Source organism: Eublepharis macularius, chromosome 14, assembly GCF_028583425.1.
Source record: "Eublepharis macularius isolate TG4126 chromosome 14, MPM_Emac_v1.0, whole genome shotgun sequence".
In the NCBI taxonomy this organism is placed as follows: Eukaryota; Metazoa; Chordata; class Lepidosauria; order Squamata; family Eublepharidae; genus Eublepharis; species Eublepharis macularius.
The window spans coordinates 55,680,882-55,694,222 of record NC_072803.1 but is presented as its reverse complement, the minus strand read 5'-3'; the positions used below and the strand labels follow the sequence as shown (position 1 = coordinate 55,694,222).

Genomic DNA, 13,341 nt, shown 5'->3' with positions numbered 1-13,341 from the left:
ACTCTTGATAATACATCTTGAATACAGTTTTTTTTTAAAAAAAATGTCTGGTTTTCAAAGAATTTAGAGATCTTTTAGCAGTGACTTTTAAAGTAAGGGCAAGACTGGATCCAAATATGACATTACACAACTGGAAGGCCCTTATGTTCATGCAGTGAGGTTGCTTTCTGCAGTCCTGGTACCCTCTTTTCAAATGCAGGGACTTTTCAGTTGACCCACAGGAGCTGCAGAAGAGGGCCAGTCAATGATTGCCTCATTCAAGCGAAGTTCCTTCTGCTCATGCAGCATGATCTATGCATCTCAGCCCCATCATTCCCTTATGGTATAAAATAACTCCAGCCTCCAATTTTTTTTTTTATTTACGTCATTTATAGTCCGCCTTTTTCACTGAGACTCAAGGTGGATTACACAGTATGAGGTTAATACAATCAGTATCAAGTACGTACATTTCAATACAATACCTTAAGGTAAACATATACAAGTTTAAAGACATAGCATTAGCAATGATCCAAGACACAGTAGAGATACTGAAGCAAAACATAATCAATTCTAGGACTAACATTAGACAGCATGGAGCGATGGTTGTACATAGGAGTACATATTTAAAGCAGCAGATAATATATGAGGCAAAAATGGTGATGAAGTCTATGATCCCCAGTTTGTTAGTGAAGCACCTGAGACCCCATCCCTAAAATGCAGCCCTCCCATTTGAGTAAAAAGTCTTTTTGAATAGTTCGGTTTTGCATCGTTTATGGAAAGCCAGGAGAGTGGGGTCTCTTCTGACTTCCTCAGGCAGGTCATGTCACAGGATAGGGGCCACCACAGAGAAAGCCTATGTACAGGCTGCTGCTGATTTCACCTGTGTGCAGCCTGGTACCTGCAGGAGACTCTGTTCACATGAACAAAGCTGCCATGGAGGAACATAGGGAGGGAGGCGGTCCCGTAGGTATGCCGGACTAAAGCCAGGAAGAATGGAGTGTGAATCAGCTTCAACTGAAGTGCAAAACCTTTTCCAACTTGACCTCCCTCTTTCAGGTTCGACACTCCCATCCTCTCGCTGCCACATGAGAACTCCAGCCAGCGTCAGAAAATTCAAGCAAGCCACAGTGTCTGTGTGACTTACCGCCAGCACCTGACCAACCTGATCAAAGCATTTGAGGAACTCCTGCAGGCCAATGAAGTGGATTATTATGTTGCCGAGGGCTTCCGTGAGCAGCTCAATCAAAGCGTCCAACTGTTTGAGAGGCTGGAGAAGCAGTGTTTGTACGGTGGGTAGCTGTGGCTTCTTCTTAATTACTTGCCTGTACAGAGCTCAGCAAAGGATTCGTTAGTTTCTGGCTGACTCTTTTTAGTGTGTTGCTTGAACCATGAGGTGGAGTGAGGATTTCCCCTTCTCCTCTCCCATCTCTTCCCTCTGTTGATTTTCCAGACCTTGTTAATCTTTATAGACTGCACTGATAGTGCTCGGCAGAAGTCCTTGCATTAGTCTCCAATCCTTCTCCCCTTTCTCTGGCAGCAGAAAGACAGCCTCCAGCGATGAAAACGATCCCCGTCTTGGAACAGGGTGGACGTTGGCTGGTGCATCCAGGGAAGGTGGAAAATATTCCACTTCCCCCATGTCATGTTTTTGAGAGTGGTGGTACCTTTAGCTCCTTAAAGCCTGCTTCCGCTAGTAAAGCAGCAAAATAGCTTAAATGTTTGATGGAATCTTAATGGCTCCTCTCACCCCATCTCGTTTTCTTTTTTTTTAGCTACTGCTTTCCCCTCCAAAAGATTGGGGTTGTTTAGGGGGAATGTTGCAGGATGTCGCTGCTCATTCTTGCCTGTGCAGTTCAATTGGAGCAGACTTCTTCCTGGAATATAGTGGCTGGGGGCTTCTTGCAGCTGCTTGTTCATTGTCGTGTCTTCTGTGCAGTCCCACGTGGGAACTGCCCATGTGGAGGCCAGCTGGCCTGTGCATGCGCAGTTCCCATGTGGGCCTGCACAGAACACGTGATGAATAGCATTTACAAGTAGGTGCAACCCTGTTTTCATCATCATGTTTTCTGAGTAGTCTTGCAGTTCCCAAGTGTGCCTGCACAGAAGAACACTCGATGAACAACAGTTACTGGTTGGTGCAACCCTGTTTTCTCAGTCCAGTGGCTGGAGCCAAGATGGGGTCTCCCTTTGATGTGTGTTGTTCTGGAGGTGTCTCCTCTCAGTGGCCCTTGATCTTGCTGGTGGCAGAAGCCGGATGGTTTTTTCCTTCACAACTGCAGAAGAGCATATCCTGTACACGTTAGAATCATAGAGTTGGAAGGGGCCATACAGACCATCTAGTCCAACCCCCTGCCCAGTGCAGGATCAGCCTAAAGCATCTCTGACAAATATTCATCCAGCCTCTTCTTGAAAACTGTCAGTGAAGGGGAGCTCACCACCTCCCTAGGCAGCTGATTCCACTTTTGAACTACTCTGACCATGAAAAAGTTCTTCCTAATATCCAGCCGGTACCTTTGTGCATGTAATTTAAGCCCATTGTTTCGGGTCCTACCCTCTGCTGCCAACTGGAACAGCTCCCTGCCTTCCTCCAAATGACAGCCTTTCAAATACTTAAAGAGAGCAATCATGTCCCCCCTCAACCTCCTCTTCTCCAAACTAAACATTCCCAAGGCCCTCAGCCTTTCCTCGTAGGGCTCAGTCTCCAGACCCCTGATCATCCTCGTCGCTCTCCTCTGCACCCTCTTGATTTTGTCCACTTCCTTTTTGAAGTGAGGCCTCCAGAACTGCACACAATACTCCAGGTGCAGCCTGACCAAGGCAGTATAGAGAGGGGCTATGACCTCCTGCAGTTTCGACGCTATGGCACCTTTGATACAACCCAGGATTGAATTGGCATGTTGCAAAATGTCGCAGGATTGAAATGTTGCAAAAACTTTAATGGTGGTGGTGGGCAGGGACCCCTGAGCACATCATGTGGAGTAATACCATGATGTAGTAGTGAGAACAGAATGTGCTTTCCAAAGTTTGCCCCATTGGGTCCACAGAAACTGGATGACGTTAAAGGGCGAGTGATTCAAGGTCTGAGATAGTTTGGGTTGCTGATACCCAGGGAGCTCAATTTGTGAAACGATATTACAGCTAGCATGTCCTAGCAATATCCTCAAAAGACTGAGTGTATTCAATTATCATATATCAAATTCTTTGCATTACAAATAAGTTTCTCTAGCAAATAAACATTAAAATGCCTTTCCTTTCAGATCAGCAGATGGTATCATATATACTAATGAAGTTGCTGACAACCGAGACAATTCAATATATCTTTGCACAACAGGGTTGCATTGAATCACAAGTTAAAAATAAAATGAGCGGTTGAGGAGAATGTTGAAAAATTCTAAGGCTTAAGTTCTAAAGAAAGAGCAGCGCCAGCCCAGTGTTTTATAGTAGATGTTAGTTGGGGGGTGCAGATTGGACTTGGGTCCGCCTTGCTATAAATGTAATTTCCATCATCTCCTTTGAATATCCTTTGCCCTTCTAATAAGGGAAATTATAACTAAATAAAATAAGGAACCTCCATTTTTGCTTAGGCAGAGTAGCCTGCTGTTATCTATCATTTGTCAGCCACTCAATCAATCAATCAATCACCAACTCTGTCTCTGGCATTGGGGAAAGAGGTGAAGAGGTCTTACTTCCTGTTGAGCTTTTTGCACATGACAGAGCAACGAGAATTGCTTATTTCTGCTTCCTGCCTGAAGTGAAGCAAAACTCCAGTACACATAGAAGACTTGGGATGGGAAGTTTCTTTCTACTCGCTTGTCAGTGGAAGGTTTTGCGCCACTTCTTTCCTTCTCTAGGGAAGAGTACAAAGTGTGTGAGAGAGACCTTTCCTTCCTCTGCATCATCTACATCCTGTGGGCTCTGTCTCATTTCTCCTTTCTGGGGGATTTGTACAGAAGGTTCAAACAGCACAAGTCTCCTTTGTGGCGCCTGCCTTCTGCAAAGCCTGGTGTGTTTAAGACACCAATTATTTCTTAAGCATTCCTTTATCTTAAGTAAGTGCTCTGTCCTTCATAGAGAACTCAGTGGTGGGAGCTTTTATGGTGGGTATCCAGGGCAGGGGCAGTTGCCCAGGGCAAAGGATGTGTCACCATTGTTGAGAGAACTTACGGGCCTCTGTACTCTCCCCCCCACACACACACACATCTAAAGCAAGGGCAGGTAAGCATTTCTGGGGTGAGTGAAATATTGCTGCTTCCCCATTGCCCTCCATTGTTTTCATATCAACCCCCACCCCAATTCCAAATTTCCTTCCACTGTTGTTCATGCTGATGCTTTCCAAGTTTGGAAATAGGATGGTACTGTCACAGAACCCCCGTATACTTGTGCTGGTACAATTCGAGCAACCCTTCTTCCTTTTGTGGCTGCTGCACTTCGGCAGTCACTCGCCAGCCCTTCTTTTTCTCTTTGTTCATGGAAGTGACTTCAGCGAACAGAGCCATCTATCATCTTGACATTGTTTTGAAGGGCATCCATCTTTCCCTTTTTTGCAGGAGAGTCATTAGATGACGAAATGACTAAACTTGACGGAATCGCCCGAAGGTAAGTGCGATGTTTGTTTTGGCTAATAGCAGATCCTGTTCTTAGAATCCAAGGGGTATGGTAGCATTTGCACTTGAGGTAGAAAGGGCTGGAGAGTCAGCCTATAGACTCCGACCACACAGCTAGCCTTTTACCTGCCATTAATTTTAAGCCGCTTAGGAATCCTATGGGGCTTGCTGATCCTGGACTCTTAGCACATGCTTGGATGCGACAGATTGCTGCCTCTGTGACCTCTCATTGCAGACTCTCCAGCTGATCTATTGGGGTGGCGACTGAGGAGCACAGGGTGTGATTGGAAGGCATATGATGCCACGACCTTGAGTGGGTTTGGGTTGGGTCTGAGCTCCTATGGGAGGCTTCCAGAGAACACTGTGTGCGCCACTTTGAGTTGCAGGGTGAAAAAAAAGGCCGGATTTAAGGATCACTAATCTATCTCTAAAATAACAGAAGTACCCTGTCAATGAGAGATTGAGCAGTCTCCATTCAGTAGATGTCTCCCCCTCAGAGTGAGCACTGGAAACACTGACTTCGCTTTGACTTGGCTTCGTGATTTTATCATGCAGCCAGATCTGATTTGCTGCTTGGTGCTATGATACTCTTCCCCCTTTTTTTAAAAAAAAAAAGATGCCACAGCAAATGCCCAAAGTCGTCGTGAGAAGAAGCAAATGATGCAAGCAAAGGAGAATGGTTCAAAGAATATTTCAGGCCTTTCTTTGTCCTTTTTCTCTTTGAAGTTCTAGCCACGAAAAATGTGGCACAGCCCTGGCCTTGATCCAAAAGGGACCACGCGGCCTGCAACAGGCAAGACTGCTCGTTGGAGCTGAAAAGCTGTGTGGCTTCAGCTCTGTGCCCCATGGAACATCACTTTGCCTCTCAGGGGGATGAAGAGACAATCACAATAAGTCTTTTTAGGACAGATTGCAGCATTCAGCCAAGTCCAAAGAGACCAGCGTTAATATGCCCTCCTTTTCCCCTCGTTGTTTTGTTGCTTTCTTTGTGCTAGTTGGGGCAACGAATTTCTCTTTTAGCAAACCTCAAGGCGTACCCAAGGATAGGGTCATCACCTCTCCGAAGTTGAGGAATCCAGCATATGATCAACTAAAGATTGCTAGATCAGCATTGTTTCTATTTTATTCTACTTAAATGTAATATTTAAGCCACTTTTCTCCCCACTGGGGATCCAAAACATTTTGCAAATCACTTTCCCCTCCTCCATTTATCCTTACAATAAGAACCTCATGAGGTAGATTAGGCTGAGAGAAAATGACTAGCTCAAGGTCGCCTAGTGAGCTTCCCTGGCAGAGATGGGATTTTAACTTGGAGCTAAACCACACGAGACGAATTACACGAGGGTGTTCAAGTGAAGGGAGACGCAATGTTAGCCAGGAAGCGTAGTTTGAATTTTACCTCCCTCTACAGAGCTGGCAAAGATCGCTCCTCAGAGGGTTTGTTAATTTAAGCTCTCTACAGAGCCAGCAAAGATAGTAGAGAGGTGAAATTAACAAACCTTCTGAGGAGCGATTTTTTCTGGCTCTGTAGAAAGAGGTGAAATTCAAACTACACTTCCCAGCTAACATTTCATCTCCCTTCACTTGAACATCCTCGTGTAATTTGTCTTGTGTAGTTTAGCTCTTGGTTTTCCCAGATCCTATTCTTTTCCTTTCCTAGTACAGCTCTTTTGGCCACAGCCTTAAGCCTGATCCCAGTCTAACCACTGCACCATACACGCACTAACCACTACACCATGCCGGCTCTGTTCCTTACTCAGGTATGGTAAATGAGATTGCTGCTCTTTCCAGTCTGCTCTTAGAGGACCAGAAGCCCACCACTTGGGGAAATCAGTCAAGTGTTGGGCCTTGTTTCTTGAGCAAAGGGTATTTTCTTTCCCAAAGGGTAAAGAATGTCTTCTTTCTAATAAGCATAATGGAAATTTTACAGTAAGAAATTCTCTCTCCCCCCCCCCCCCGTACAGGTTGTCCAACTTTGAGATGACAGAAAACTCATCCATTTTGAACTCACCAGAGCATAAACAAGAAGGCATAGAGCAGGAGAGAGAGCAGCAAGCAGTTGCACCAGCAAAATTTCCCCCAGGTAACTACTGTTTCCACTGAAGGTCAGGTGGTACATGTGGTGGTCGGTAAGGAGTAGAGAACACCTGTCACTTTGCACAGCAGATTTACAATGCCACTCTTGATTCGGATTTCATTAAACTGCTCTTTCTTACACTCTGTGAGACTCCCCTTTCATCAGCCCCCCCCCCCCCCCCGCCAACCTGCTCATCCATCGGCCAGGTACTGAGGGCAGGAGTCCTCAGATGAACTGGGAAAGGGGTTGCACCACCTTATTTCTTCTCCTGCCCTGGAAGTGTCAGTATGCTCCTGCTGCCTCTTTTGTTACTTTCCTCTGTGGCCCTCACAGGAACCTGCTTTTGAAGGGTTCCCCTTTCCCGCCTCCCTTGGTTTCCTCCCAGTCCTCACTCAGCCTGCCAGAGCGATCCTTCTCCCAGCCTATCAGATGGGGGGGGGGAGGTAGCCTCCTGGCCCCTCCCACCCCATCTCAACCCAGGGCAGGGTGTTTGCTCTTCCCTGTGTCTGGCTCACCTTGCCGCTGCTGAAGCTTCTCCAGCAGTTGCCACAGCATCCTGGGGCCTGTGTGTGCCCTGCCTAGGTTGCCAAAAGCCTCCTGTGGCTGAGGTTGAGCTGCCTGTGCTGCTGCAGTTGTAGCTGAGGATTGTTACGCAGGACAAGGCAGCTGCCACTCTGATGGCGAAGGTGATTTAGGGCTCTGTGGAGGCACCTGCAGCTGAGGTGCCAATGGAGGAGGCAGAGCAGGGCCTGGGGAAGATGCCTGCTGTTGCAATGCTGGGGTGGTGGTGGTGGAAAAAGCACCGTGTTCCTGGACACCCTCAAAGGTGCCTTCAAAATTTCCTAGATACCGCTTCCTGTCCGCATTGGATCTACCTGCTTGGGTCCTTGGGTACATCATCTCCACGGTTTGTATCTGGCCCTGCAGCAGTCAAGGATCTGCAACACTTCATCCCACCAGGCTCAATCCCTGGTTTAGGAAACCCTGAGCTTTGACTCTGTTCAGGGGCCAAACCACAGAAGAGTGTCTTACCAAGTGAGACCACTGGGCCAGCTAGCTCAGCATTATCTGTTCTGATTCTCCAGGGTCCTGAGTAGAGAAAAGATCTTTTCCTGTTGCCTACAACCAAAACTCCTTTAACTGGAGAGGCTAGGGATCGAACCTGGTCCCTTCTGCATGTTGAGCATGTGCTCTTCTACTGAGCCACAGCCCTTCTCAGTCAGTTACACGGCCATCTGAAGTGGGGCACTATTGAGATAGACCATTGGTTCATCAAGCCCATTAATGCCTGTTCTGTGTTCAGGGATGAGCTCACTTAGAATCAGTGGAAAGGATTCAAGCTGTCTACCTGATTGCTCATGTTCTGTGCTCAAGACATGTTTGGCATGAATCACCTACAGTCTAGCGTGGTACATTCCAGATATAATTTACTTATCTCATTGAGACCTCGGCCGAAGGAGCATCCCTATGGAGGACAGCTAAGAGGGCAGCTGCTTGGTCTTCAGTACACACCTTTGTCAAGTGTCATTGAGTAGATTATTTTGCCTCGGTGGGGGCTTCCTCTGGAAAGCGAGCATAGCCACTGGTTCTGCAACCGCCAGAAACTCTCCCACCCTGGGCAGAGCGCCAGTTGCCGGTCTTCCACCTACAGAGCCTGGAAAATGGGATGTGTTGAGAATTTTCCTTCTGATTGTGAAGCGTCATCCAGCCCGCCTAGTTTTCCTTGTTTTGCAGATGGGAACAGGCAGTAGATCAGGCAGTGAGTCCGTTTGCTCACAAGGGCACCTTCTTCCAACCGCCTTGTGTAGCTTGTTCTCTTTATTATTTGGCATGAACGTTTGTATAGTTTCTTGTTTTCTTGGATGCAAAATAAGTTAGCGTTGACAGTAAGACTGGAAGGAGGAGCTGTCCTGCAGCCCTGCTGCTCAAGGGGGAGGAGTCCCCCCCCCTTCCCGCTTCTGGCTGCCCTTTTCCTCAAACCCGAAAGAAGATTCATGTTAAGGCCAGTTTTTCATTCCACACCTTTGTTCTTTTATGCGCTCTCCTTTAAAAAAAAAAAAGCAGTCTTCTGGGTGATCTTTCAAAAGAAAAACAAAGACTTGAAAAACAGACAATTGGCAAGTGATGATTAAATTACCTGGTTTCTAGCTTTCTAAAGCCGAGTATAGAGTTTCCTTGGGATTAGCTCATGCTACATAATTAATAGAAGGCGTGAAGTTTGACCTGGAAATTTACTCTCTGCAGTTGATGCTTGCTGGTCTGTTCTGCTAGAGGCTCAGCTGAAAGCAGGCAGCGTTGAGAAAGCACTATTAAAAGTAACGCAGCCGTCTCTCTGCTGGTTTTGCTGCCAAATAAAAAATGGGCCGAGAACAGATGAGCTCCTGAGCGGTGCAGAAATGTACAACAGGTGGGGGGAAACCTGTAGGCCTATCAAACAAAAGACTAAAGGTATGTTCCAGAAGCCTGGTATCGCAGGCCTTCTTGTGCAAAGTTCTGTCTTAGCTATTATTTGAAGCAAAAGTGTCTCTTTTATTTTAAAAGTACATTTATATAGTGCCGTCAGTAAAATAAGCAAAATAGACAGGCCCCTATCTCAAAGATCTTACAATTTAAATTTTAATTGGGCGGAGGGGGAGGTGAGAAGGGTGATGGATGGAGAGGGGAGGATGGAGAATGGGGAAGCTGCAAGGGATAACCAAGTACATTTATACCTGTACTTCTTGCTTTGTTCTGGTAAAACTGGTGTTTAAAGAAGAAGGGGGGGGGGTGCTACTACATAGCTGCTGGGAGGAAGTTTCAAAATAAGAGAAGAGAACGAGCCTTTTGGGTGGCTGAGGACATTCATGGGCAGAATGGGCAAAAGCCATGATGTAAAAATACGTACAAGAGATCTGCGTTTAAGGCAGGGAAGGAATGGGAGGGTCACGTGGTCTAAGGTGAGAGTGGCGAATGATTTGGGCAATATTGTTCTGAGCTGTGGTTAGAGGACTCTGATGAGAGGAGGAGGTTGCAGTGATCAGGATCGGAGTTTCAGCAGAAGCTAGACTTTGCCCCGTTGCATTAGGAGAAGGACTGGACTTGTCAGGGGCTGGTTTCCTCCCTTTGTGCCTCCAGAGCAGGGGCGGGGGTGAGAGTCATTGGAAGTAGGGACGGAACCAGAGGTCTGCCTAGTTCAGAGAGTTATGTAGTGCCTCAGTGGCTGTTTCTACGGCATGCTTGGGCTGGAGGAAGTATTAGTGAGCAAGCAGGATATGCCCTCCAATAACTACAAAGGTTTTCTCCTCCTTCCTTTCCCTTCCTTTTGCAAGGTTTCTATTGGTCTCTCTCTCTTTTTAACTAAAATGTCTCATCAAAACATCTTGTTTTCGTAAGAATTGTGGACAAGAAGTGCATTCAGTCCAGAAAGAGTTCTATCAGAAACACTCTGGTTAAATACAAGGACTTTGCTAGAAAAGATATAATTATGTGCAAATTTTACTTTTGGGGAAAAAAACGGAGAAAGATCAGAAATAGGCCTTGGGGTATGTAGACATGCAAAAGTTCGATGAAAGCACAAATTATACTAAGGCTGCAATCCTATGCATAATTATGAGCCAATGTGGTGTAGCAGCTAAAGTTCTGGACTTTGACCCAAGAGATATGTTCTTGGACCAGTCACTTGCTCTCAGCATAACCTACCTGACAGGGGCTGTTGTAAAGTTAACATGGGAATGGGAGAGTGTGTATGCCATAGTGAACGTGGTGATTGATTTCCGTGAATAACTGGGTGGAGGCAATTACGTTCAGCACTGGAGGTGTGTAGTTCAACCCCTTGTACCGCTCTCACAATCTCAGTAGGCTTCTTTGAACTTCTGTCTGCTGGGGCTGGGGTCAACCACGCACCACAACGTTGTCTCTTTGTTTTTTGCCAACTGAACAAATAGGAGCTTGAGGGTTCAAGTGAGATTGCAAAAAGAGTGCAGGAGGTAAGGGCTAAACCCCTCCCCTCAACACACACAAACAAACACACACAGAGAGTACCACAGTCCAAACTGGAGGAGACTGGGGAAGACAGGAGAGCCATTCATGGCTATCTAATTTGACCGTTTTTGAAAAAAAATTGAGAGATGGTTGGAGCACCAACTGTAAAACTGGAATTCACAAGTATGTGTATGTATATAGTTTTCTGACAATAGGAAGTAGTTTTCTCAGCCAATAGGTGCTTTGTTTGCTTTTCTGCTGTTCAGAACTGTTGATGGAGCATCTCCAAGAAATTCGGATGCTGAGGCACCAGCTTGAAGAATCCATTAAAACCAACAATCGCTTGAGAAAGCAGCTTGAGCAACAGGTGGCAGACTCTGCCCTGGACCAAGGTAACATGTTTAAAGCCATGGCATGGAGCAGAGCTATGCAGAGGGGGTGGGATCTCCTGAACAGAGAAACCCAATAACCCTGAACGCATGGGGCTGATACAACCTCCGCACCTGTCCAGCCACATTAGAACTAATGGCTGTTCTCCCTCCCTGCTATTTGGTGAAGTTGTATCTTGAGTTTGGTTTGCATGCTGGGGGAGGGAGGGAGGAATATGTGCGGAAGAGAGCATATTACATTGATGCTTCAGCAGTTGCATTGGCTCCCTGTTTCCAGGTCTGCTTTGAGAGCCTTGGTTTGATCTGGGAAGCCTCAACAGCATTGGCCCAGATTATCTTCAGGAAGGGATGTACATTTCAGGGTGACAGTGGGGCTCAAGCCACCTCTGGGATTTTCTGGTGTGCACAATACTTCTCGGGCTGCCAGGTAGCCTCATGAACCTGCTCAAGCTGTCAAGTTCAGGCAGTTCTGTTTGTCTATATAGCAACTTAGCAAGTTCATAGAAGGCACAGAAGGGCTGGTTTTGTTTGCTTTTTCTAAAGATAAGAAGGGGAGGGGGCCTGCAGTGGATAATACTGTTTTGTATGAAGAAACAGTAGACAGAGAGAAAGAGCCTGGAGGGAAGGGAAACATTAAGACAACCGGTGGAATCCATCTAGCGATCAGGAGGCCTCAGTGGTTGGACTGAAGCAGGTATTTCCTGTAGCCTGCAACACAAGCGCTGATGTAAGTAATGGATCGAAATACTTGTGATTTGCCTTCACAGATGGGATAGTAGTAATTGCAATATTACTATGTCTTGGTGGGCCCTGCCTTAGACAAAGAAATGGCCCCATCTCCATTGTATGGTGTGGGGAAGAAAAGCGATTTCTCAAGGGTGGCAACATTATTCTACCGCCAAGGCCCTTCTTTAAATAAAGAAATATTTCTATCTCCATTTAATATTTAGCCTGGTGTGTTTGTGAGTGCAAAAGCTGGCTTCCCAATTATTGCAAATTGTGTGTTGGGGGAGGGGGTGAGCAGTCTGAGATTTGGGGCTCAAATGGTGGAAGTTAAGTTGGGTTTGGTATCTTGGGGCCTGGTTAAGAGAAAAATAAATGGAGGAGATTAAAATATTTCTGCCTTTAGCCATTTTTGCTTATCTCTGTGCACATGTACTGGAGCAGAGAGATATAAAGCTGGTTCCTCAAATATGGAAATTGTGATGATTCTTCGGTTCTACTGACTCTTCTTCAGCCAAACAAATGCTCCCGTATTTTCAGGCCAGGTTATCTGAGAAGCCACTATTTACTCTGAATTCTCAGATTCATGTGGACATTCAAACTGAGTATGCAGTATGTGAGCAGTATAGTTGTTAAGAGTGTTGGTCTAAGACTGGAGAAACCAGAGTTCAAATACCCATTTAGCCATGAGCCTTAGGTCAATCACATACTCTCAACCTAATCTACCTCATAGGGTCATTGTACGGAAAAGCTGTGAGGGGGAAGCATTTCCTTTCACACACAAATGAATGATCAGTATCTAATTCTCATCCCAGCCAAATCTAAGCATACTTAAATCCAGAGACTGGAGCTATGAACAAACAACATAGATCTTTCTACAAACTGAAAAGTAGCCCAGTTTTGCAGAAAAACTTGAAGTCTAAAAAAAATACATTGGTGGGGGGTATAAAAAGATTGCTGTAGCTTTAAGAAACAGATGCCCTCACTGGCCAATGCTAGGAAACCCCCAAAGTTTGGCCAGCATTCCAGGCTTGGTTTTTGCCAGTAAAAGGCAGAGGAAAGGGGCAAGGCCCTTTCTGGGGCTCTTTTAGCTGTTTGAGGGAGGGCTCACTGGGGCCAGGGCCAGCAGCAACCAGTGGGCACTTGACTTGCATGACTCAGCCAGGCTACTGCTCAACAGCAGCCACCTCAAAAGATCCAGCATGGTGTAGCGATAAGAGTTTCAGAACAGAATCATAAATCCCCATTCGTGCCTGGAAACTCCCTGGGTGACCTTGAGCCAGTTACATATTCTCAGGCAGGGGTGGATTGACCATTAAGAGCACCAATAAGATGCCTCCCAGTGGCAGATGACCTTCCCCCTCCAAAAAACTGGGCCGAGCCATCCCTGTGACAGAAGCCTCACGTGAGGGAGAGGGAGGTGGTACCGGAGCCCCACTTGAGGCGTGGGAAGAGGTGGCGGTAGACCTGTGCCAGGTACAACCCTGTATCCCCCCCGCTGAAGAAATTTACGCCTGCCCCATTGAGTTCATTAATGGAAAAGTGGGCATGCAAAGAAAGTCAAATAAATGATCAGTGGCCTGGGTTTTTTTTTTAGTCGCAAAACATT

At 46.3% G+C, this 13,341-nt stretch overlaps 1 protein-coding gene across 2 annotated transcripts in view; it reads left to right on the top strand.

The window, feature by feature from the left end:
* Positions 1-13,341, top strand: part of CDK5RAP2 (CDK5 regulatory subunit associated protein 2) — a 179,188-nt gene that overhangs the window by 136,133 nt on the left and 29,714 nt on the right. For both annotated transcript variants that reach the window (XM_054998013.1, XM_054998011.1), the window contains 4 exons: positions 1,036-1,268; positions 4,527-4,575; positions 6,548-6,666; positions 10,887-11,012. In XM_054998013.1, the coding sequence (XP_054853988.1) occupies positions 1,036-1,268; positions 4,527-4,575; positions 6,548-6,666; positions 10,887-11,012 (527 nt within the window). The remainder of the gene's footprint in view (positions 1-1,035; positions 1,269-4,526; positions 4,576-6,547; positions 6,667-10,886; positions 11,013-13,341) is intronic.